The 25,578-nt window shown below is 42.9% G+C and overlaps 1 protein-coding gene and 1 long non-coding RNA gene across 4 annotated transcripts in view; one reads left to right on the top strand and one right to left on the bottom strand.

The window, feature by feature from the left end:
- The window catches only part of LOC137333779 (uncharacterized), a 35,222-nt gene extending 19,674 nt beyond the window's left edge, over positions 1 to 15,548 (top strand). For 2 of the 3 annotated variants that reach the window (XR_010965983.1, XR_010965984.1), the window contains one exon: positions 15,420 to 15,548. This is a non-coding gene — a long non-coding RNA (uncharacterized lncRNA). Of the gene's footprint in view, positions 1 to 11,780; positions 11,934 to 15,419 lie in introns of all 3 variants that reach the window. The other variant, XR_010965982.1, reaches the window with a different exon arrangement.
- wfdc1 (WAP four-disulfide core domain 1) overlaps positions 1 to 25,578 on the bottom strand; it is a 40,554-nt gene that overhangs the window by 3,036 nt on the left and 11,940 nt on the right. Inside the window, exons 2-5 of the mRNA XM_067998113.1 lie at positions 17,436 to 17,631; positions 14,629 to 14,712; positions 7,668 to 7,808; positions 5,444 to 5,494 (exon numbers count right to left, since the gene is read on the bottom strand). Coding sequence (XP_067854214.1) covers positions 5,444 to 5,494; positions 7,668 to 7,808; positions 14,629 to 14,712; positions 17,436 to 17,631 — 472 coding nt within the window. The remainder of the gene's footprint in view (positions 1 to 5,443; positions 5,495 to 7,667; positions 7,809 to 14,628; positions 14,713 to 17,435; positions 17,632 to 25,578) is intronic.

The following is a 25,578-nucleotide window of genomic DNA, read 5'->3' as shown; positions in this document are numbered from 1 at the left end:
TTTTGATTGTATTATTAAATGTAATATTTTATTGCTAGGCATCAGTGTGCACAAATTCTGCATTGTAGCCAAATTTCCCCTCCCCCATTTTTCAGTTATTCACACATCCACTTTACCTGCCCATCTCAAATCACTGACCAAAGACAAGCAGGCAACTTGTTCCCAAGTTTAAGCCCATGCCACTATTATGCATGGGAAAGTTGAGTGAATTGGCTCACTTTACCTCTTTCCATATAAGGAAATGTCCCTGTCCAGACCTCTCAATCTGAGGAAAATTTTATGAAGGTGAGGCCAGGAGATGTATAAAGAAACATAGCAACAGGGGTAGGCCATTCTGCCCCTCAAGCCTGTTCAGCCATTCAATTAGATCAGGTACCTCAACTTCATTTACCTGCCTTTGATCCATGTCCCTTGATACCTTTACCTCACAAAAATCTATCCATCTCAGTCTTGAAAATTTCAGTTGACCCAGCATTCCACAGCCTTTTGGGGGAGCAAGTTCCAGATTTCCACTACTCTTTATGTGAATCAGTGCTTCCTAATTTCACTCCTGAAAAGCCTAACTCTAATTTTAAGATTGTGCCCCCTTGTTCTGGATTCCCCCACTAGAGGAAATAGCTTCTCTGCATCTACTCTACCGAATCTTTTTATAATTTTCTACACATCAATTGGATCACCCCCTCAATCTTCTGAACTCAAGGGACTACAAGCCAAGTTTATTTAACCTGTCCTCATAACTTAACCCTTTAAGCCCTGGTATAATTCTGGTGGTTCTGCACTGTAACACGCCAAAGCCAATATATCCTTCCTGAGGTGGGGCGCCCAAAACTGAACGCAGTACTGCAGATGAGATCTGACCAAGGCTCTGCACCGCTGAACTATAACTTCCTCACCTTTGTATTCCAGCCTCTTTGAAGTTAGTGGCTGTGGTGAGGGAGGATAGCAGCAGTGTGAAAAGGAGTATTTCTTAAAAGGCTGGGAAACCCTTTCAGAAGTTCCGCGCCATGCCATGACTGTCTCCTCCCACCTCCCCCTGACCTGACCTCATGCCCTGAGCTCCCCATACCTTGTACGAAAAGCCAGGTTCCCACATGAAGCTGAAAATAAGATTCAAGATCTTAAGTGCTTTCAGCAGTTTTAAAATCAGGCTTTTACTACGGATGCAGGGAGGAGGGGGAGGGCCTCAAGATGGGATCAAATTGTTTGGGGATTGTGGGGGGAGGAATCCAGTTGTACAGGAGAGTGCAGCTTAGCAGAATGGAGGTGGAGGTGGCAACTGTGATAGGAGGAAGTAGCAGCAGCATTGGAAGGCAAACAGCATCGAACACTGTATTTTGGAACTTCAAGGTGGATTGTACCATGGAGAATAATGCCATCATGCCACCTTCCTTGAGGTTGAAGCTAGAAGGTCTCAAAGGTAAGTAAGCAACAGCGCATCTACCTTAGAGACCAAGCTTGGAGGACTCAATTTAAATAGGAAGAGAAAGAACGGTGAAAGAAAGACTTGCATTTATATAGCGCCTTTCACCACCTCAGGAAGTCCCAAAGCGCCTTACCACCAATGAAGTACTTTTGAGGTGTAGTCACTATTGTAATGTAGGAAATGAGGCAGTCAATTTGCACACAGCTAGCTCCCACAAACAGCAATGAGATAATGACCAGATAATCAGTTTATTTTTTAAAAAGGTGTTGGCTGAGGGATAAATGTTGGCCAGGACACAGAAAGAAACTCCCCCGCTCTTCTTCGAATAGTGACGTGGGATCTTTTACGTCCATCAAAGGGCAGATGGGGCTTCAGTATAACGTCTAATCCAAAAGACGGCACATGCAACATTACAGCACTCCCTCAGTACTGCACTGGAGTGTCATCCTAGATTATGTGCACAAGTCTCTGGAGTCGGACTTGAACCCATAACCTTCTGACTCAGAGGTGACAGTGCTACCCCTGAATCATAGCTGACACTGAGAATTATATAGTAGTAAGAGATTTTAGTAAAATGATATAGTTCATTTAACAAGAGAATATCATCTTTACTTCTCTTAAAAGTAAGAATTACAAAGATTGAAATTTCAGTACAGACACAGCCATTTGGCCCATTGTGCCCAAGTCAATGCATGCTTCACATCAGAGCTATTTACTCTAATCATATTTTGCTGCTCTTTCCCGATTCCCTTTATTATTTTTCTTCACGTGCTTAATTCCCTATTAAATGCCATTATTGATTTGGTTTCAATAATCACTTTTGGAAATGCATTCCATATTCTAATAATCATTTGCATCAAAAATAATCTTCTAAACTTCTCATTCATGCTTCTAGAACTAAAAAGATCTTCTTGTGGAGGCAGAGGGTATGGCGGAGGTACGAAATTAATACTTTGCATCAGTCTTCACTAGAGAAGAGGATGCTGCCAATGTAGCAGTAAAAAAAGGAGGTAGTAGCGATATTGGATAGGATAAAAATAGATAAAGAGGAGTTACTTAAAAGATTGGCAGTACTCAAAGTAGAAAAAGTCGCCCGGTCCAGATGGGATGCATCCTAGGTCAGTGAGGAAAGTAAGAGTGGGAATTGCAGAGGTTAATGTCACAATCGTCCTTAGATAGGGAGGCAGTTCCAGAGGACTGGAGGATTGCAAATTTTACACCTCTGTTCAAAAAAGGAGAGAGGGATAAACCTGACAATTACAGGCCAGTTAGCCTAATGCGATGTTGGGGAAACTTTTACAGACAATAATCCGGGACAAAATTAATTAGCACTTGGAAAAGTATGGCCTGATAAATGAAAGTCAGCATGGATTTGTTAAAGGAAAATCATGTTTCACTAACTTGATTGAGTTCTTTGGTGAAGTAACGGAGAGGGTCGATGAGGGTAGTGCGTATATGGACTTCCAAAAGACATTTGATAAAGTATCACATAATAGACTTCTTAGCAAAATTAAAGCCCATGGGATTAAAGGGACATTGGCAGCATGGATACAAAATTGGCTAAGGGACAGAAAGCAGAGAGTAGTGGTGAATGGTTGTTTTTCCAGACTGGAGGGAAGTATACATTGGTGTTGCCCAGGAGTCGGCATTAGGACCACTGCTCTTTTGATATATATTAATGACCTGGACTTGGGTATAAAAGGTATAATTTCAAAGTTTGCAGATGACACTAAATTCAGAAACGGTAGTAAACAATGGTGGGGGGGGACTGTAACAGACTTCAGAAAGACATAGACTAATGAAATGGGCAAACACATGGCAGAGATTAAATTTAACGCAGCAAAGTGTGAAGTGATGCATTTTGGTAAGAAAAATGAGGAGAAGCAATATAAACTAAATGGTGCGGTTTTGAGGAGAATGCAGGAACAGAGAGACCTGGGGGTATATGTACACAAATCTTTGAAGGTGGCAGGACAAGTTAAGAAGGCTGTTAAAAAAGCATATGGGATCCATGGCTTTATTAATAGATTTTATTTGAAATTCACAAGCTTTCGGAGGCTTCCTCCTTCCTCAGGTGAATGTTGTGGAGCAAGGTTGAGGAAGGAGGAAGCCTCCGAAAGCTTGTGAATTTCAAATAAAATTGTTGGACTATAACTTGCTGTTGTAAAATTGTTTACAATTGTCAACCCCAGTCCATCACCGGCATCTCCACATCTTTATTAATAGAGGCATAGAGTACAAAAGCAAGGAAGTTCTGTTAAACCTTCATAAAACACTGATTAGGCCTCAGCTGGGGTATTGTGTTCAGTTCTGGGCACCACACTTTAGGAAGAATGTCAAGGCCTTAGAGAGGGTGCAGAAGAGATTTTCTAGAATGGTACCAGGGATGAGGGACTTCAGTTATGTGGAGAGACTGGAGAAGCTGGCATTTTTCTCCTTAGAATAGAGAAGGTGAAGAGAAGATTTGAGAGAGGTTTTCACAATCATGAAGAAGGGTTTTGATGGAGTAAATAAGGAGAAACTGTTTCCAGCGGCAGAAGGGTGGTAACCAGAGGACACAGATTTAAAGCAATGGGCAAAAGAACCAGAGGCGAGGTGAGGAAACATTTCTTTTACGATCTGGAATGCACTGCCTGAAAGGGTGGTGGAAATAGATTCAACAGTAACTTTCAAAAGGGAATTGGATAAATATTTGAAAGAAAAAAAAATTACAGGGCTATGGGAAAAGAACAGGGGAGTGGGACTAATTGGGAAGCTCTTTCAAAGAGCCAGCACAGGCATGATGGGCTGAATTGCCTCCTCCTGAGCTGTGCCACACTATGATAATCCTAAATTTATGCTCTGTTGTTACAGAAATCAATTATATTTGACTTTAAAACTCTTCTTTGGTTTTTCACTTCAAAAAAAATTGTTCCAAATCAATTGGCAAGCTGGTTTGAAGGAGCCAGTCAGCTCAACAGTGTGAGGGAGGAGAATTAATATAGGCAGTTGAAATTACTAGTTCAGTGAAGCATAGCTTTATCATACTGACTGATATAAATCCAACTCCCTCATATTGCTGGTCTTAGCAACTCCTACCTGCCAGTTTCTCCAATGATGTAATCAGTGCTCCCTGCTTAAACAAAAAAACTGTACTTTAGTAGATAGGTACATTTAATTTCTCTCTCTTGTGTGCCAGTAATAGGCCTCACTACATTAACCATTTTTTTTGTAAAGGTGTGGTCTAGAATTCATCTACTCATTTTTTTCAAGTTGGTTGAACTACGTACCTTATAAATAGTTTTCAAAAGGAAAAAGAGCACATGAAAGGTTAGCCAAGTTGCTGTGGATACAAAGGAAAGATGTAATTTGTATACCTTTGGTAGTCATGTGCCTCTGATAATTAAAGGCTGACCTTTCTATCCCATTATAAACTCCAATACGAGCTCAATTCCTCACATCAGTAATAGGTAGAATACTGGAAACCATTCTAATGGAGGGAGTTATCGATTTTAGAAGGGAAGATCTGTTCGACTTCTTTTGAAGATGTTGATATCATTTAAAGTCAATGGTAAAAGGTTATATAGACTTTCAGAATGCTTCTTACAAAGTCCCACTTGAAAGACTTCTGATTAAACTAAATCCACAGGAATTCGGTAAAAAAGAGACTGAACAGGAACTTATTAAGAATAGGAAATGGGGTACTTGTGGGACGTGTATTTGAGAGGTGTAACGTTAGTCTGCCAGAAGAAACTGAGTAGTGTCCCACATGGTCTGTCCTTGGACCCCTATTGTTCCTAATTTACATTAATTAACTGGCCTAAATGGGCCAAGGGTCAAAGGTGCAAGCAAGGCGAGGGCGGAAGTCCCACCCCACCAAAGTTCTACCGCCATTACAGAAGAGGAAAATCCAGGCCAGAAAATGCTCAAGTCTTTTTGAAATAATAATAAAGTGCAATTTCTCGTGTTTGGGGAAAAATAAATCTTCCATACCATGTGATCAATGGGCACTCGATTCACTTCACTACTTAAAGTTCTTACCAAAATAATCCTTATAGTCCTTGTAAATTTTCGGTCTTAAATTGCGCCCATCTGCAAACAGACATTTAGAGTAATTAGGAATAACTTTGAGGAGATAGCGAAATAACCTGAATAACACTGTCTTTCAAAGCATTTTGTGTCAAAATAGCTCATTGCTTTCTGAATTCTGTAGGTCAACATTTGCTTCAAAAGATGAGAAAATTATAGAGTTCTTGGCTCGGGTAATATGTCTTTTTATGCTAATTCAGGTAACAAATGGTAGCTGGTTTAGAACATTGTGTTTGCATGTATGTCGATGTTGTTTTGTTGGTTATCCAAAAACCCCAGAGCTGGACCCCATTGCATTGAATGTTATAAATAAATTCTCAATAATAATACAAAATTTTTGGATTAAGTAGGGCAAATCAGAGGTAATTCTTCTCAGTGAAAAAAGCCTTAAATCACTATAAAGGATTTCTTTTCAGTGAAAATGGGCAAGAACTGTAATAATTTGAGGATAAAGGTGGTCCTCAATATTGCTGCATTTAATTATGAGGATCTGATCGTTAAAATCCAAAACAATTTAGAAAATTTGAATCACCTACTGTGGCTGTAGGCTAACCTACCTGGTTGAGGTTTCCTGTGCTGAAGGAAGACAATAGCTTAGATTTTCTGATCAGGTAATCACTTGACCAGATATTGGGTACAGTAGGAAGACCAGCTGCCCTACCTATAGTGTGCTGACCCCATACTCATTTCTGGGGTCAACCTCATTAACACACTATAGGCCAACTCCCAAAGTTTAAATTGCCCATGACTGGGAGCTCGACCATTAGTAATCAGGAAATTTGGTGCTTCTGCAGCATTAAAAGGCTTAAGGAGGCAGGCAAGTGATTTGCAGCTTTGGAAGGCAAGTGTATTTTTTGCAAAAACTATCAGGAGTGGAGGAGGCCACAGAAATGGTCTGTTTCACAGAGCCTTTGAAATTCTGCTGGAGGAAGCATTGCAGAGAAGGGGGAGGCCTATCCTGCACTGAACATCACAGGACCCCCTAGAAGAGCAGCCAAGGGAGAATGGAAGGAACTGGCGACTAATGATATCGCCACCTCTGCCATACAGTACACGTAGAAATAGTGCCAGAAGAAATTTAATGATCTTATCAGGTCAGCTAAAGTAGGAGAAGCTATTATTATTTTCCATTAATAACACAATGTACTAAGCGAGTAATGTGTTGGACGACAACCATCAGGTCAAGGTTCGTGGAAAACCACCTCCGGCTCTTATCCAGTCACCTGCAACAAAGCTTATACTGAACAAATTTAATATTGGTTACTTCTACAGCTACTTTTGCTGAAAGCAATATGTCAAGGCTGTGCATAAGGACACCAATGTAACCTGTTTTCCTTTTCTCTTTCCCTAGATGTGCCAGAGGAAGCTGAGCCAGGCCCCACTGCATCCAGACACATCAGCACTTCACAGCACACCTCCTCACTCACTCTATCCCTCTCAAGAATCAACCCAGAAATGTCCATCCTGGAGGATTTAGAGACTGAGCCCAGGTGCCAGCTCACTGTATTCACATATCTTGACATTGAGAATTCTGATGGGATCAGGGTCACCTGGGTCTAGTGGGCAGAAGTTCCTCTCCACTGTGGTTACAGTGGCACAGTGAGATTGTGGATTTTCAGAGATGCTCTCTCTCTGCAAGTGCAACATTATTTTGTGGAAGCAAATGGAGCAGACTAAGGAGCTCTGATGGATTTTAATGGGGAGATGGAACATGGGTGCACAGAGAAGCGGGACTGAGACGTTACGGGAGACATGAGGAATATGAGGTGCATGGTGAGGGGAAAAATCGAGTCTGTGCAAATTTCCATTATTTTTCCCGATTAACCCACTCCCAACTACTTAAGGATCAATACATCACTGGGGTGGGGAGTTGGGGGTGGGGGGGGGTGGTAATTTACATATTTACCACTTGGGCAGAAAACTGACGGGGTGGATCACCCGCTCATTAGAGACACCCAAGTTCAGCAGTTGATCAAACAAAGTTAACACTGACCACTGTAAAGGGTCATTGCTTGGTTTTTAAGAGTCTGAGCCATTCCTGCCAAATAAACTTCAATCATCTCAGACGTAGGTTTGAGTTAATTTGTACCATTCAACTATCAACACCACACACACTTGTTCCCTAATTTATATACAGTCACCGATTAACAGTAGGAAGTCTGAAATACCAACTGACCGCTATTTCCTCGTTGCTTTATGCACTGCCCTCTATTTGGAATTCCTTCTGCTAGATTCCCAGGATTTATGATGTGACATTCGTAGCCAGTGGGACAATGCAGGGGTTCATCTCCATCCTCTGTAGTACTACAGGCTTCGGCTGCAAGGAAGATAAATAGCTGAAAAAAAACTGGCATGATCCAATCTTCTGATTATATTACAGCATCTGTGACTAAAAGAATGAGAGTTCGTGCAATTTAAATATAGATATAGCACTTTCAATATAAGCTTCTTAATAAATTAGTGTTATTAACCAGATAAAAAAATTCAGTGGATATACAAAATGGATAAATGACTCAGTTAGTAGCGCTCTCTGCCTCTGACTTGGAAGATTGCGGACTCAAGTTCTACTTCAGGACTTGATCACAACATCTAGGCTAACACTTCAGTGCAGCACAGTTAAATTCTAGACGTCCTGCCTATTCAGGTGGACATAATAGATCCCATAGTACTTTTTTGAAAAAGAGTAGGGAGTTTTCCTGCTGTCCTGATCAGCATTCATCCTTCAACTAACACATCATTCATCTCATTGCTGTTCATGGGACTCTGTTGTGTACAAGTTGTCTGCCTCATTTGTCTACAAAACTGCACTTTAAAAAGTAATTATTGGTTGTGTAGTGCTTAGGGGTGTCTTGAGGATATGAAAGGTGCTATATAAATGCAAGTTCTTTGACTTTTCATGTACTTATTAATTGTTACATGGAGCATTTTCAGATTTTGAGGTTTAAAAAAGAGGTTAAATAGGTCTATTATATTTTGTGCTAGCGTACTGATACACCATGTTACACAAGAGTAAAATCATAGATGGTGTATTCTGTGGGGTGTAATTTTCCAACTTTGTGCTGCGGGTGAGGAGCCTTGTCTGCTGATGGTGCATATTGGGAAATCGACCCTTATATTGCTGCTGGGCAATTCAGTGAAGCATTTTCACACAAAGATGCTTGCCTGCAAATATGTTCCACTCTGTTGTACTTCCTAACACCCAGTTTAGGAGCAGTGAAGATACAGGTGTAACAGTAGATTTCTTACCCACATAGTCACAGAAGATTTTATGATGTATGTGAGTGTGAGAGATGATGTACGAGATTATGTGCGTGTGAGATGAAAGTTTGAGCAGATACAATGCACTAACAGACATTGTCAACTGGGCTGTTAACATTTAAATGTGTAAATTAATGATAAAGGAATAACCTTTGACAGTCATTCGACAGAATTAGGTTTATATAATTTTCAAACTGTTGGCTGTGCATGAGGCCTACTGTGCTGAATTATTTAAAAATCAGATTTATTACTCACGCCAATCCTGCACATACTAAAAATTAGAATTTTTCAAAATGGTGACTGTGGGTAAAGCCAGTGTCATGAAAAGTCAAGCATTTTCTAATTTAAATTCAAATGACCAAAATTATTGAAAGATAGTGAATAACCATAATCACTGTTGGACTTATTTACACAGCTTAGTGAACTGTAAAAGCAACTTTTATTTTCAACAGACTTTTTTTCTGGTTTTGCTTCATGTAACTTCTCATTCCTACTATTAATATATGATGTAAATAAAAGGGAACTACAAAAAATATTAACTAATATTCCTGAGTTAAAGGGCTAATGTTATATATAGGCATGATTACGTGATAGACAACAATGTTGTAAAACATCTGGCATTATAGATTTTCTTTTATAAAAAATAGAAAATAGAAAATACCCTGCATGGCACAGTTTGTGCTACAGCTCATATATTGCTAATGGCAACAACAGAAACAGTCTGCACTGGCCAATATGGCCGATGTTAAATTGACTTTTTGGAGCAGATGATTCTTGGCTGTTCCAGAAACTTGGCCTGTCCAAAAAAATCTCCCCAATGCAGTAACAACACCATTTTAATAAGACAGCTAGTTTCAATTTTTATGGAGGCACAAAAACAGAATGCCTTTTATAAAATTATCTTTTTAACCTTGGTTTTCTGCACTATGGCTCTTTACTTAAGTTTCCAAATAATCAGTTCCAACATTAATCGGCTAAAAGAACAATTCTTATCATCCCAATCACATGGTTGATAGCATGCTCATGCCCTGTTTGCTCAGTGACATTGGCTAGTGATACTTTTTCTTGGAAGGATGCCCTAACTTAAGAGTCAAAAAAGAACAATAGCACAGTGCCTCCCAGAAGCAAGCGATTCTCCTGTTCAAAAAACTAATGCCAAAGAGGTAACTGGTGCTTCCGTGTATGAGCGTACCAACTCACTGAATCACAGAATGTAGGATTTGGTCTGTGTGTGTGTTTCAGCTGGTCACCAGATTTTGAGTGCAAGTGGGTTCTTCAGCCAGAGGCAATATTGGAGAACAAGCCTGCCCAGGCAACTCTTGTGCACTTTAATAGCCTGGGACCAGCTCCCAAACTACACTATTTTCCAGAGAATGCTATGTGATCTATGGTGACCAAAGGAAGAAGAAAGCTGGAAAAATAGTTGGTATGGGGAATAAAAATCAAAACAAAGCCAGCAGGCTATTATTTTTTAATTCATTCTCAGGATGTGGGTTTTGCTGGCAAGGTCAGCATTTATTGCTCATCCCTAGACACAACTGAAGTGGCTTGCTAGGCTACCTCAGAGGGCAGTTAAGAGTCAACCACGTTGATGTAGGACTCGAGTCACATAAAGACCAGAGTGGTTAAGGTTAGCGGGTATCCTTCCCTAAAGGATATTTTGTTTGCCCAATTGATAAGAGAAGGATTTAAAAAGATCATAAAATCAGTTTTTAAGCAAATGCCATCATAAATTCCTATTTTTTCAGGTGGTTGATCAGTAAATATGATTTTGTTCCACATTTGCTTCAAAAATATCCTGAAAATCCCACATGTTTTTCTATCTAAAATCAGGTCCATTCAGGCATTTGTGTTGTCAGCAGGCACACTGTATGCTGTATGTGCCATGCTGACATCAGAGACACAATGGCTCAGATATTAGAGTGGAGGTGGGATGGCAGCCGGTGGGGGGGTGGGGGGCGGGTGAATGGGCGTGCGAGTAACCTGCCCAATAAAAAATGTCCGTTCCCCACGCGATCGGGATTCAATTGGTGCCACTTAACATAGCTTCCGGGTTTGCTGTCCGAAAGCTGCGCAGCGGGCAGGTTACGCATCACAGGCTGTCAGCTGGAGGAGCTCTATTTAAAGGGGCAGTCCTCCAATGGCTTTTCCTGAAGCAAACACCCACACACCACAATGGAGCAGCACAGGGGCAAGGCTGCTCCAAGATTCAGTGATCCCATCCAGTAGTACCTGGAGTGAGGCATGAGGAGGAGGGACCTGTTTTACCCAACGGATGGGAGGAAGTGGCCTGCCTCTGCCACCAAGAAGGCCTGGCTCGACGTGGCAGAGGAGGTCACCAGCAGCAGCAACATCTCCCGCACCTGAGTCCAGTACAGGAAGCGCTTCAATGACCTAACTAGGTCAGTCAAAGTGAGTACACTTATTGATTCTCCTACATTCCGTCTTCTACATCACCGCCCCACCCCCCAACTCATTCTGCACTGCCAACACTAATCTATCACATCACTCCTCACACTCACTTAAGGCTTATCCTCAATTTACCTGCACTTCCTCACCTCCCCATTAGTCACCTCACCACTACCACTCAACCCACTCCTCATCCAATGACATGGCTTTGTCTCATACTCACCCTCTAGTGCATCTCTTTCATGGTCAGCCTCACCCAAACCAATGCATTCATCGGTTGGCCACTTCACCATCACTGACTCACACGTCTGTTCTTTCTCCCCTTCTAGGAGAAGAGAGCGCAAAATGCACGGAAGAGGGCGAGGACCGGAGGGGGGCCGCAACAAATCATCGGCCTTACATACGCGGAGCAGGAGGCACTGGAGCTCAGCCGAACTCTCGAGTGCCTGTCCGTCGGGGACACCGAGATTGGCAACCCACAAATGTCTGGTGACACAACTTTAGCATTCATCACACACAATATGAATTGATGTTAACATGCCTTGCCATCTTCAGCACCTCAGTATGCTCGTCACAACATAATACATAAAGATGCTTAATATTTCCTTCTGTTCTCTTACAGTGCCTTCAGCGACCACAGTGATGGCAAAGGGCGATTCTTCAGAGGACCTGCCGGCCTCCGAGGGTGCACCGTCACATCTTAGTGAGCCATCCACCAGCGCAGATACTCACACCTCGGTGGATCCTAGTCCTCAGTTAGTTGGGTTGGCACCTGGTGAGTTACCGCACACGTGCGCACGAGCAGACACTGGTGGCAGGGCTAGCTCTGGAGAGTCCGCGTCGGTGGGAGCACTCCTGTCCAGGCTCTGTTCATCTGGACGCAGATGCAGAACCCTGGGGCCATCCTTTAAAAGGAGAATGATCGAGGGACAGCAGCACATTTGTGAGGTAGTGGAACAGATGCCACACGTACTTTCCACAATAGCGCAGAGGATGGAGGAGTCCAACTCCTGCATCAGTGGAATGGTGGCACGGGTACGGGAGGGAATCTCCGAGATGCTGTCAAAGGGACATGAGGGAATCTTTGAGATGGTGTCACAGGTAAGTGCAGGAATGTCTGCAATGGAGAGAAGGCTAGCCTCCATTGAGCTTCAAGCAGTGCTCACAGTCCATTCAGGCACAGACATTGGCCGTCGGACTCAGGCTGAACAACATTCTGCCGCCAGATACACTAGCACTGGCCTTACAAGGCGTCACACATGTCCTCCCAACTGTTGTCCAGTAGAGTGGTAGGAGTGATGTGGCCCTGGCCCAGGGGAGTGATGATGGCACTCAATTCCCACGTCTCACCCGTTGCCCCCCTCTCAACTAGTACCCACAATACTGCCTCCTCTCCAGGTGGACGAGTCTGCCCCTGCACAGGTGCAGGTGGAGCAGTCTTTGGAGGGGCCCTCACGGGCTCCAGAACCCAGAGGGCGTAGGCCCAAAGCATCTAACCAGTCAGGGCATGAACATGAGTGAGCTGCCACTACATCTGCTGCAGCCACAGGGGATGCCTCATGTAGAAATAGTCGTAAGAGAAAGGCAAAGGTTTTGTGAGCACAAAGGGTGCACAGGGGTGTTTGACAGACTGTCATGTTTTTCATTTATATTTAGTTTTTGTTAAAGTGATGTTAAATTTTTATGATTGTCACCACTGCTGCCAGGTCTGGCCCATCTTTGACTGGCTTTTGTGATAGGGCTCTTTCATGAGGTTCACCACGAATAGCGACACTTGATGCCACTCATTGGGTCACTTTGCAGTGGGTGTATATGTAGTTGTAGGACTGTTTTGTGTAGGGAGGGGTGGGCAGCCTGGTGTGGACGCTGCTCTTTCCAGGTGGTGAGAGGACTGGACTGTTCACACTTTGATGTTAGGAGAACCGTTCACACATCAGTGACTCCCTGGCCTCACGAGCAGCCAGGTGAGCCACTGCTCTGCCCCTGGGTTCCTCCTCCTCCTCCACCATGTGGGTGGCAGATGTGGATGGGGCCTCCTCAAGCGGCACCCCTCTCTGTTATTGCCCTCTGTGCTCTTGTGCAGGTGCCAGTGGCGCAGCACTATGATGTGGAGCTCCAAGTGGCAGAGGTGGACGCCGGGCCTAGCGAGGCTGGTGATGTTGCTCGTCCTCGGATGGAGTGGTGAATGCAGCCATGATGCCCCCCCCCCATCCTGACGGTGTGAGTTTGAGGGGGTCCGCAAAGTAGTTAAATATGTGTGAACAGAAGGATTTTGAGTGGAAAGTAAGAATTTGCAGTGAAAACACAAAGATCTCGCAGCCAAAACTTTGTCTAAAAGAACTGAGTGCCCTGCTGCAATAAGTGACCTTTGCTCCCCATAGGTTAAATAAGTATTTGAAGTTCCACTGGCTGCTGGCTGAAACACGTCTGTTACAACATGGAGTGTTTCCCACAGCACGGGAAATACGCTGAGGAAGCTTCAAAATCGCACCCCTGACTCAATGTGGAGAAAATTAAGTAATTCAACTACTTAAAATATCTAAACAACTGTGTCAAGTATCATCCCACCGGCTTTAATTGCCGGTGGGACTTCCGCATTCGGGAGGCGCGCACGCACTCAGACGCATCAGCGGGGAACCCGGAAGTCTGCGGGTTGGAGCCGGGTTCTGAACCCGAACGGGATTTCCCCAATTTTCGGAGCCACCCTGCCCCCAATGCACCAGCAATTTCCCGGCAGAATTGAGCCCGATATGTACATCTCTGGGCTTGATGTTCTGCGTAAAAGAAACAGAGGCCCGATTTTTCTGTAAAAAGGAACCTAGATATTTTTTACCGAGAAGCATTGTGGGGGTTGGTGACAAGAGCAAAAACTGTTTATGAACAAAAATTAAATTAAAATAAAATTAAATTTGTTTATTGTAGAGTACTTGTTTCCCTTTAGAGATTCTTCATGTTAAACATTGTTATCCAAGAAATTTGTATTAAGTCCATTATGTGCTTTAGTCACAGGGAAATTTGGAATCACTGTAAAAAGTGGTGTTGCTGAACTGTGCAAAATCCTACAGCTTGTCATTTAGCTTAACTGTACTCTTTTTTAAAAAAAAAGTCCTTTGATTGTATTCGAGTTTTAGCAATGTTCCAAATAAATTGGGATTTTAACTAATTTTCTCTCAATTAACCCATTTTTTTTGCCATCCAGTTTGTTTCCCTGATTTCTCCCACTTTTTGATGCTAAAAATAGAACTTGAAACCGCCCCCAAAATCTGGGTATTTAAATTGGCCATAAAACCAGACTTTAATGATCTTAAAGATTTTATGAAGGTAATCAGCTAGCTTGAGGAAAGAATAACTAAAATAAAACAAATGAAAGAATTGGTACATGTATAACTTCAATCATAGTCACTCATTTACAGTGAGTCAAGTTGTATAAATGTGTATCCAAATCACTAATCATATTGAAGAAACAATACCTTGAAGTACTTCTTCTGGTCCATCAAGTAGCCATCCATTGCCCCCAAGCCATCTGGGCTTTGGCTGCACCAACCAATCTAGAACTGAAAATTAACAGTTAAATAAGCCACCAAAATGACAAGTACATATTGCACAGCTTTTTGATGTGGCAGAAGGATAAAAGTTTTAAATCCCTAGTATGTCTGAAACACAATGCATGCCACAAAATATTCTGCCCCATATTAATAGTGTAAGTATGTAAATTCTATGGGATAATATATTTTTTGTGTAAGGTCATTCACATGTGATTCTGGTATTCACATTCTTTCCCTTTTCTGTTTGATGGAGAGAAAAGGTAGGTACATTTTTCAAATTTTAAACAGGCAATATTTAATTTTCCCTGAAAAGAATGGAAAGATAGATTGCAGAATTGGACTAGAAGTTCCTCGTTAGTTCTTCTCCAAATATCCTGAATAATGCTTGAAGTCAGTGACTCCCATGGGGAAAGATTTTGTACACCTGTTCCTTGTAACTGAACATTGCATTATTCCAAACCCCTCCCCCCCGCCCCATCTTTACGTTATCAAATCTTTTTGCTTGTTATTGGAATCTATCATTTTCATGCTGCAGTTGTGAGAATTTGCATGTGTGTGTGAGAGAGAGAGGGGCGTAAACCTTTATCCAAAGTACTCCCTGCATCTATTTTCAGTTTGTGGCAGCAAATTTCAGAAAGTTCTTAAAATTGTTTGGGTTTTCTAGTAAAAACAGTTTTCAAGTCATACAAATCTGATCGTGTTTTTTCCCCCTTCAGATGTTGAAGATGGCCACTATGATCTGCATCAATTATAAATTCACTTCCTGTAAAAGTTGTTCCCAAAGTTCCCAGATAGGATTCGTGGAAATCAAGTTTATTGGTTGAAGTAACAATCTGTGAAATAAAGAAAGCTGCAAAATACTTAAGTTATCCTTATTCCCATCTTTTTCTTTCTCACATTCACATACTTAAGACCCTTCACAAACCTGAAGTAATACCAGATGATGCCCTCCAGAACAAGTATTTTATAGAAATTATATTCTACTTGTTTAATGCCTGGAGCCAGAAAATCTTTAATTTGCTATTCAGGGGGTTGAATTTAACATATGGTGTATTCTGTATTTGTAATTTTTTTTATATTCGTTCATGGGATGTGGGCGTCGCTGGCAAGGCCAACATTTAGTGCCGATCCCTAATTGCCCTCGAGTAGGTGGTGGTGAGCCGCCTTCTTGAACCGCTGCAGTCCGTGTGCTGACTGTTCTCCCACAGTGCTGTTAGCGAGGGAGTACCAGGATTTTGACCCAGCGACGATGAAGGAATGGCGATATATTTCCAAGTCGGGATGGTGTGTGACTTGGAGGGGAACATGCAGGTGGTGTTGTTCCCATGTGCCTGCTGCCCTTGTCCTTCTAGGTGGTAGAGGTCGCAGGTTTGGAAGTTCTGTCGAAGAAGCCTTGGTGAGTTGCTGCAGTGCACACTGCAGCCACGGTGCGCCACTGGTGAAGAGAGTGAATGTTTAGGGTGGTGGATGGAGTGCCAATCAAGCGGGCTGCTTTGTCCTGGATGGTGTCGAGCTTCTTGAATGTTGTTGGAGTTGCACTCATCCAGGCAAGTGGAGAGTATTCCATCACACTCCTGACTTGTGCCTCGTAGATGGTGGAAAGGCTTTGGGGAGTCAGGAGGTGAGTCACTCGCCACAGAATACCTAGCCTCTGACCTGCTCTTGTAGCCACAGTATGTGTGTGGCTGGTCCAGTTAAGTTTCTGGTCAATGGTGACCCCCAGGATTGTGGGGGATCTGGCGATGTTAATGTCGTTGAATCTCAAGGGGAGATGGTTAGACTCTCTCTTGTTGAAGATGGTTATTGCCTGGCACTTGTCTGGCGTGAATGTTACTTGCCACTTATCAGTCCAAGCTTGGATGTTGTCCAGGTCTTGTTGCGTGCGGGCACGGACTGCTTCATTATCTGAGGGGTTGCGATTTAAGAATAATGTGATTGTTTTTGATTTGCGTTCATTTATTAATGATTTCCGCAGGGTGAGTTCCAAATCTTGCCTGAGTATTGAGGGGAAGGAGGCAAGCAAAGGCCAGATACATCCCCATTAAAAAGGAGAAATGAACGGGCAAATGAAGCTTACACCACTTCGGCACACCTATCAACAACTTGCTGCAGAGTGGTAGAGGCAGAAGCTTGGGAGCATGGTTCATGTCCAGCCTCTGGCTCTCATTCTCATTGAAACATATAAGATTCCGAGGGGGCTTGACAGGGTAGAGGCTGAGAGGTTGTTTCCCCTGGCTGGGGAGTCTAGAACTAGAGGGCATAGTCGTAGGATAGGGGTTGGCCATTTAAGACTGAGATGAGGAGGAATTTCTTCACTCAGAGGGTTGTGAATCTTTAGAATTCTCTACCCCAGGAGGCTGTGGATGCTGAGTTATTGAGTATATTCAAGGCTGAGATAGATAAATTTTTGGACTCTAGGGGAATCAAGGGATATGGGGATCGGGCAGGAAAGTGGAGTTGAGGTTGAAGATCAGCCACGATCTGATTGAATGGTGGAGCAGGCTCAGGTGGCCGTATGGCCCACTCCTGCTCCTATTATGTTCTTATGTTCTCAACCAGAGAATTTGAAATGGCGAGGTGCGAAAATCAAAAAAAAACTTATAGCTCTTAGCAATTCCCAAGTGGAATTAGGAGGCTTTGAACTCCATTGTGTTTTATTCATAATTATATACAATGTTACATTAATAATACAGCAAAGAATGTTCACAGAATCTAGCAAAGGTTAAGTGTACCTGGTGGTGGTTGTACAGATTCCAAGCAAGCATAAATACACCCATTGTAACAGCAGCGTTTGTGCCTTTCACATTCAGAGTCCGACCTGCAGCTGGGAACCTCACAGGCCCTGTCTGGCAACGCCTGTGGAGGAGGCGGGCATCGATCATTCTTCTGGTATTGTGATGAATGTGAATTCAGCTGATACTCATAGTCCTGCATAAAAAGATTTTTTAAAAATACAGACTATTAACCAATGTAGCAACAAAACTCCTATTAACCAATTTCTTTGCTACTTTGTTTACAGTCAGAACTAATATCTACAAAGTAGCCTCTTTTTGCAACAATGAGCACTATAAATTTAGTGGCATCAAAATAAATGAAACCCTCTGATTCTACTCAATGTAGCTTTTCCTGCTGCAAATGCTGATACATTAAACTGAATTTGCAGTGGGTTAAAACTAGCTACCACCGTCCCCGCTTTTCTGCTCTCCCCATATGCAACTAGCTTCCCTCCCTTGCAAGAATTTTAACAGCAATAATTCGGCCCTTATTTCTATTCCAGCCAAATTAAATATAAACTTACAGGCCTGGAAAAGATCTAAACCTGCACGCAAACTTCGGGTGCGAAACCAGCGGCTACTACAAACCGCCACGCTGAAACTGATGAGCAAGAGGACCACGCAAAATTGGATCTTACGCATCATCCGGACCTGACCGGCATGCAGGGGACGTCAATTGCAACCCAAGGGGCAGTGCACCCATTGTAAAGAAGATGAAGATTAGTCAGCAGAGACCATGAGCTCAATTTTGAACTGGTGGTGGGATGGGGGTGGGGGGGAGGTGGTGGTGTGAAGGTGCACGTGGAAAACCTGAATTTTAAAAAAAATTACCTTTTCTGGCGCGATCGTGATGTAATTGATGGTGATTAAAGTTGTTTCTGGGTTTTGCACCTGGCAGCCAGCCTCAGGAGCTGGAACGCGAGGGCGGGGGGTGGGGGGGGGGGGAAGAGAAAAGAGAGAGCGAGGTCATCCAGTGCTGGAACAGAGAGAGTGGAGAGCACAGACGATCAGGGGGTGGGAGGGAAAGAGGGGGAGATCGGGGGCTGAGAGGGACATCGGAGAGGGAGAAATCAGACATCGAAGCAGGGGAGTGCAGGTGACATCGGTGGAAAGGTAGGTTTATTTTGTTTTTTAACTTTGTGCAATGGTTTTTTATTTAATTTATTTACTTTATTTTTGCCTCATCCGGCCTTTCACCAGACGTGAGTCAGAAGCCGTGGGAAAGCCACCCAGGTAAGTTTAAAATTGCTTTAACTATCTACTACATCAGAAATAAAGTACCTTAAGTACCTCAATAAGGTACATTTGGTTCTTTAACTATCATCCCGCCAGCTTTAATTGCCGGTGGGACTTCCGCATTCGGGATGCCCGTGTGCACGCAGGCGTGTCTGTGGGAAACCCGGAAGTCGGCGGGTTGGGGCCGGCTTCCTCACCTGCTCGGGATTTTCCCGATTTTCGCTGGTCCCGCCCCCAACGCACCCGCAATTTCATTTGAAATCAGGGCCCATGGGTCCAGGAGGGGATGGGGAGAAGATTAAGATATGGGGGGTGGGGGTGTGCAAGTGTTAGATGGCAGCAACCCACAGTTTTAATGTGGAACCAGGAGGAGCTCCATATCCAGGTAAAAACCTTTTGGTGACTGCCTCCAGCAGTCCCTTTAAAAACCGCTGGTTTGGCTGCCATGCACCTGAGAAAACTGACCGCAGCGTGCAAGGCGCATGCTATGGTCAGTCATGAACCATTTTCGGAAAGAGGCCTGAATTGAATATTATTCTCCCAATTTGCATAGGCAATGGGCCCAATGCCTGTTTCAGGTGGGGCGCCCTGGACAACTACAGGGCACCCTACCCAATACGGCGTGCGTGCATACCCAGCACGGAATGAGCGTGCAGGCGCCACAAGCCATGTTGGACCCTTCAGCCCCCATTTTCACCTGAAAAACGGTTGCTTCGCGATCCAATTTCTGGGCCACATTTTCATCTTTTGATTTTGTGCATGTGCGCAAACCAAGAACACGCACCTAGCATTCTCAAGAGCTTTTTCAGGTTCAAGCCCAGTTTGACATGACAGGAGCAGAAGTGGCAGCCCACGTTATTGTCAGGAATATAGCTCTGAGAAAGGCAGGCCTGCTGGCTGGATCATGGAATATAGACAGGTCAGCAGGGGAGCCATGTTTCTTGGCACTGCAGCCTACTGTCATATCAAACTGTCCTACAATGTAAACAAGGCAAATGGTCTCGGAGTGTTTAGACACAAATTAAAGAAGGGGTAAAAATGCTGTTGGATCTTACAAGGGGACCTTTACTGTTTACCATGGTACCTGCCAGGGGTCTTCAATCTAGTGTCTTTGTGGTTTGCCTAAGTGTGTACCACTTAGCGCCTCAGGGCCCACATATAAAACATATATATATATATATATATATATTTTATATTCACCTCCATTTGCTTTGCATCATCATCCCTTTTCTCATTTAATCACTTCTGCCCTCCACTCTAATCACAGACCTTTCCTTGACCCCTTCTCCCTGGCTTTGTACTTGCTTAAAAGCTGTTCATCTCGAATATCATCCAGCTCTGATGAAAGGACATCAACCTCAAATGTTAACTCTGTTTCTCCCTCCACAGATGCTGCCTGACCTGCTGAGTTTTCCAGCAGTTTTTGTTGTTTCAGATTTTCAGCATCCACAGTACTTTTCTTTTTGCTTTATTGTAAATGTTAAATCATGTTCCTATTAACTTGCATATCACAAGTTGCCAATGCTAATAGATCTTGGTAGTCTGATTTAGGATTTATCAACCAATGGGGCCATAGTGTTTAAACAGTCCTATGCTCACAAAATTCAAACAAAATAAACCAGCAAATAAGATATATAAGCCCTAATAGGGCTGAGTTGTTTGGTCTTTGAAGGTTGGATTGTAGATGACCCTTGGGGGTTGAGTTGCTTGTTCTTTGAAGGTTGGATTGTAGATTACCCTTGGGCTCTGTGTTGGAAACCGCTGATGTATATCATTTGGGAATGCTTTATGCTGCCACTAAGTGGGGAAAAAAATGGAAAAGCATTCTGTTCCTTAGAATTGCTGTCCCTTTGATTTATGCACTATTAAGGAATATTTTGTGTGCATTTTAACGAGAAAATAATAACTTTTTCTTACATAACTGCTAGTCTTTGAACACAAAGAACAGTTTGAGCTTGTCTGGGCTAGAAATGGTTAAAAAGGACAGCGCCTCTTACCATGTAATGCAGCACAGTAAAAGAGGAGCTTATTAGTGAAGCAAAATAGCACTTTTACTGCAGCAACTTTCATATTCCTGCAGGTGGCACCAGTTAATAAGTTAAGTGGCAGCTGAACTGCACACATCCGTATGTAATAGCTAACACTGCTATAACCACAGAGATTCCTGTTATTTTATAGAGAAGATTTCTCTGACTTGGACATAAAAAGAAAAGCTACTGAATCAACTGGGTTTTGGGATCTCACTTTGAGTTGTGTACACCATGAAAATGTCAGAGGCAAAGAGGGTGATTTTCCACAGGGTTCTCCCACTTGTCTGTTGTAATTTTGGTGGAAACCCCAGGAAAATGGTGTACATGGCGATTATGCTGTTTTTCTGGGAAGTTTCCGCGGCTTCCCCACTGAAGTTACAGCAGGCCAGCAGGTAGAACCTCTGTGGAAATCTACCCCCAAAGTGTTTCAGACTCAACTCGGTATTGCGGTTTTTTAAAATCATGGTACCATAGCAATTTTGCCGTTTCCCCTACTGGTGCATTTGCATTAGTGGAATGGCAAGAAAATAATCAACACAAAAAAATATTAACTGATTTGAGAGTACCACACTGCTAACAGTAGAAAAAAATATCATGAGGCAGAATGATGCACAAATGCAAGATTTTAGTGATGACAGATAATAGGAACATTGGAATTGCTAGGCAAAAAAAGACCATGGTTCATCTAGTTCATCTTCTACCATCCTGGTAGTCGCATGATTCAACAATAACAGAGTTGTTAGAGATTGACTGCCATGATTAACTATCAATTAGTCTGCAACAGAAATGATAAGGGGAAAACCCCATATCACCTTTTTCGAAGCAAGTTACACCTACCACGTCATGTCATAATGGAGATATGGTAATGGTTGTTGGAGGCCAAACATCTCAGCCCTCGGACATTGCTGCAGGAGTTCCTCAGGGCAGTGTCCTAGGCTGAACCATCTTCAGCTGCTTCATCAATGACCGTCCCTCCATCACAAGGTCAGAAATGGGGATGTTCGCTGATGATTGCACAGTGTTCAGTTCCATTCGCAACCCCTCAAATAATGAAGCAGTCCGTGCCCGCATGCAGCAAGACCAGGCTTGGGCTGATAAGTGGCAAGCAACATTCACGTCAAACAAGTGCCAGGCAATGACCATCTCCAACAAGAGAGAATCCAACCACCTCCCCCTGACATTCAATGGCATTACCATCGCCGAATCTGCCACCATCAACATCCTGGGGGTCACCATTGACCAGAAACTTAACTGGACCAGCCACATAAATACTGTGGCTACAAGAGCAGGTCAGAGGCTGGGTATTCTGTGGCGAGTGACTCATCTCCTGGCTCCCCAAAGCCTTTCCACCATCTACAAGGCACAAGTCAGGAGTGTGATGGAATACTCTCCACTTGCTTGGATGAGTGCAGCTCCAACAACACTCAAGAAGCTCGACACCATCCAGGACAATGCAGCCCGCTTGATTGGCACCCCATCCACCACCCTAAACATTCACTCCCTTCACCACTGGCGCACCGTGGCTGCAGTGTGTACCATCCACAGGATGCACTGCAGCAACTTGTCAAGGCTTCTTCAACAGCACCTCCCAAACCCGCGATCTCCACCACCTAGAAGGACAAGGGCAGCAGGCGCATAGGAACAATACCACCTGCACGTTTCCCTCCAAGTCACATACCATCCCGACTTGGAAATATATCGCCTTTCCTTCATCGTCGCTGGGTCAAAATCCTGGAACTCCCTTTCTAACAGCACTGTGGGAGAACCTTCACCACACGGACTGCAGCGGTTCAAGAAGGCGGCTCACCACCACCTTCTCAAGGGAAATTAGGCATAGGCAATAAATGCTGGCCTTGCCAGCGACGCCCACATCCCGTGAACAAATAAAAAAAATATTTAGAAACTGAATTATTAAAAACAATCTATTGGCCAATAAACTGAAGGCTCAGTGATTAAATGAAGTATCTGCTCCTGAGCCCTACATACCAGGAAAACCCTTGTGTTCTGCTGGAGTTTGCTTATCTTAGCCCAGACTAGTAGGGGATACCACAATAGGTGCCTGCACGGTTGGCCTAGTAAGAGGGAAGAACTATCAGCTAAAGTTCCTACTCCTGAATGCTATCCAGTGATCATTGTTGGATATGTGCACCTGGTTGTCAGGCAAGGACATGATGGGTTTGGCTGTGATGGTCCCACAGTCAAATAACCTGCCAACACTTACTGAACAGGTTCAGACATAAGGAACAGACACTTAAATAAGGTATTGGAAGACCACTGGCATCTGCAAAAGTAGTATCACTAAACGTTTACTTATCTCAAATTATGGATTCAAAGAATTTTCCCACAACTGACGTTAGGAAGCAGGGATTTCTTTTTTGGAGGGGGGCTAGTTCTATGTGCTGATCTGGTCTAAATCATTATATAGATTTGTTGAGAGATTTTGAGTGTTACATACAGTGCACATGATGAGGCTATTCAACCGTTGTCCCACTACAAGTCCCCAGTTCCACAAGATGAATTTAAGTTTGATATAAACTACATACAACTGGTACAAACAACTTAGAACAATTGCTGCAATTGTTAAATCATAAGACTTTGACCAACTTTAAAACCGCAATAGCCCCCTTGGAGATTAGTGTTCAAACATCATTTTCAAACTGGAGAGGTATCACTCACGCAACAGCACATTTTCTGGAGGTCAACCTTACAGCTACAGATTTCCAGCGAGGAGTCTGATATATCACTGTTCAATGAAATGAATGAGCTCAGTTCAAAAAGTCTAATCTTAATTGCCTCGTTTCATTGGATTTGATAGATACACAGTCAGATTATCATTTCTAAACTAATTGAATTTGTATTGAGGATAATATGCAGAGTATTTCATGCCTGATTCATTAGGGAAAACTTCTCTTTCCCAGATGTTGGGTTGTGCACTGATGCTTGAGCTTCCCTGAACTAGCAGTGGAACCAATCAGATTCCTCACTCTTTCCAACTAGGGAACACTGATGTACACTCACCACTTGACCTCCAGAGATATTTTAAAGGAATTTATGGACAGTTCATTTAGAGAGACGATTGGCTGACACCTTAGAGTATCACATGAGGGAATACATAATGGATCCTGACTGTCCTTAATGGAACTTGACCATACAGTGTTCAGCCAATCAGAATCTTTATATTTTCAAACATTGTGTTTGGACACTTTTATATTTTCTTCATCACAAAAAAGTTAATTATTTTGACCAGTTCTATAATCTCTGCCATTTCAAGGGGCATAATATAACTCAAGTGATTTTAATTGTGCTTCTGTTATATTTCATGCAGGCTGACTATGACTGTTTTGTTCTACATTGCTAGCATTTCATGCAGATTGACTTGGATTTCTTTTGGACTTACTGGTATCTCATGCATATTTCGTGACTTATGTTACTTGGTATTGAGTTTTGTGAAGGAATTGTTCCATGTGTTGTGACATTGGGGTTTTCTTGTTTCTATTTTAGCTGTTATTTTTGTTTGTGTGTGTTTCAGTTTTCAGCCACTGTAGAATAGCCCATGATAACGATTATTCTGCTCGCGGATTCAGTGTAACATGCACCAATGAATAGCAACCATTAACATTTTTTCCCTCTATCTATCCGCATGGATTTGATGAATTCTTAGGGACATCTGAACTATAAATACTAGACCTACAGGACACAGCTTTGCTGCTTAAACATTGTTTGAACGTGCAGCAGTAAATGGTCAAAGGCAATTTACTTCCCTGTTTCATGTCTTTCCTCATCCCTTCTGCTGAGTGAGAAGTCAAATTCAGATCAAGTGAAAGATGAATGTGACAAATAAAGGAGACAACAGTGCAAAGACCCAACTGAGCTGATGCGAGTTCCAGCCTCACAGCTTTAGGATAAAAGCCCTCATGTGTAACAATATTTGCAACATCTAGATGATTAAAAACATTGAGTTGAGTAATTCACCTGTTTAGTCTGTTTCACCATTCTAGAGATCTGGTTGGCCCATGGGAATCATGTGAGCAATACCTCCATTTGACATATGATTATTTAGAATTATGGAATGTTACAGTATAACAAGCCATTTGGTCCATCTCCGTATGAACCACCAAATCTAATTGAACTCTACTGTTTGCTTTATGTATCCTTTAAAATTCCTCTTGTTGAAGCAATTATCTAATTCTCTTTTTAAAGGAATTTATGTATTCTGCTTTGAATAGTTCATGGGAATCACATAAAGCATGTTCCTATTATCCCGCAATCTGATTGGTCTGTGGGAACCATATAAGCCATAAGATCGAGCCTTGCTGCAACTTTGCAGGCTTCCCCATTTCAACCTCATTGGGCTGGGGCCATCAGTGTCTCCTTCAGGCCACCACCTGCTTCTTTTGAGTACTTCCAGCTACCCTGAGCTCGGAGCTGTTCCAGATTCAGTACATCTGCGCTGCTCCCCAGGTGCAGGCTCGCCCTTTGCTTCACTTCTCAGTTCAAAGAAAGTGATGAGGCTCAAACTCTTAAGCAGCTCCTGGTCTTTAGGTTTAAAAGACTGGTAAAATAATGTGGTTTTAGAAAAATGGTGCTTTTGGCCTTTCCCACAACCCTGGACCGCCTCCTCAGCTGAGTGTTGGTAGCATGCACAAGGAGTTTGGAAGGAATTTTACACCAAACTTAGATCTCAATAGCAGAATATCCAAACCATAACACTGCCATCACATGCTGGAGTGTTGCAGCAGTGAGCTGGAATTCCATGGTACTTAGAACTCAGATTTATAACCTGAGTTTAAAAAATTTGGCTAAAATGACTAAGGATATTGAAATAATTCATTGTG

This window comes from Heptranchias perlo, chromosome 16 (genome assembly GCF_035084215.1).
Source record: "Heptranchias perlo isolate sHepPer1 chromosome 16, sHepPer1.hap1, whole genome shotgun sequence".
Lineage (NCBI taxonomy): Eukaryota > Metazoa > Chordata > Chondrichthyes > Hexanchiformes > Hexanchidae > Heptranchias > Heptranchias perlo.
Note: the sequence above shows the minus strand (reverse complement) of the source record. Positions and strands in the feature narration are given on the sequence as shown.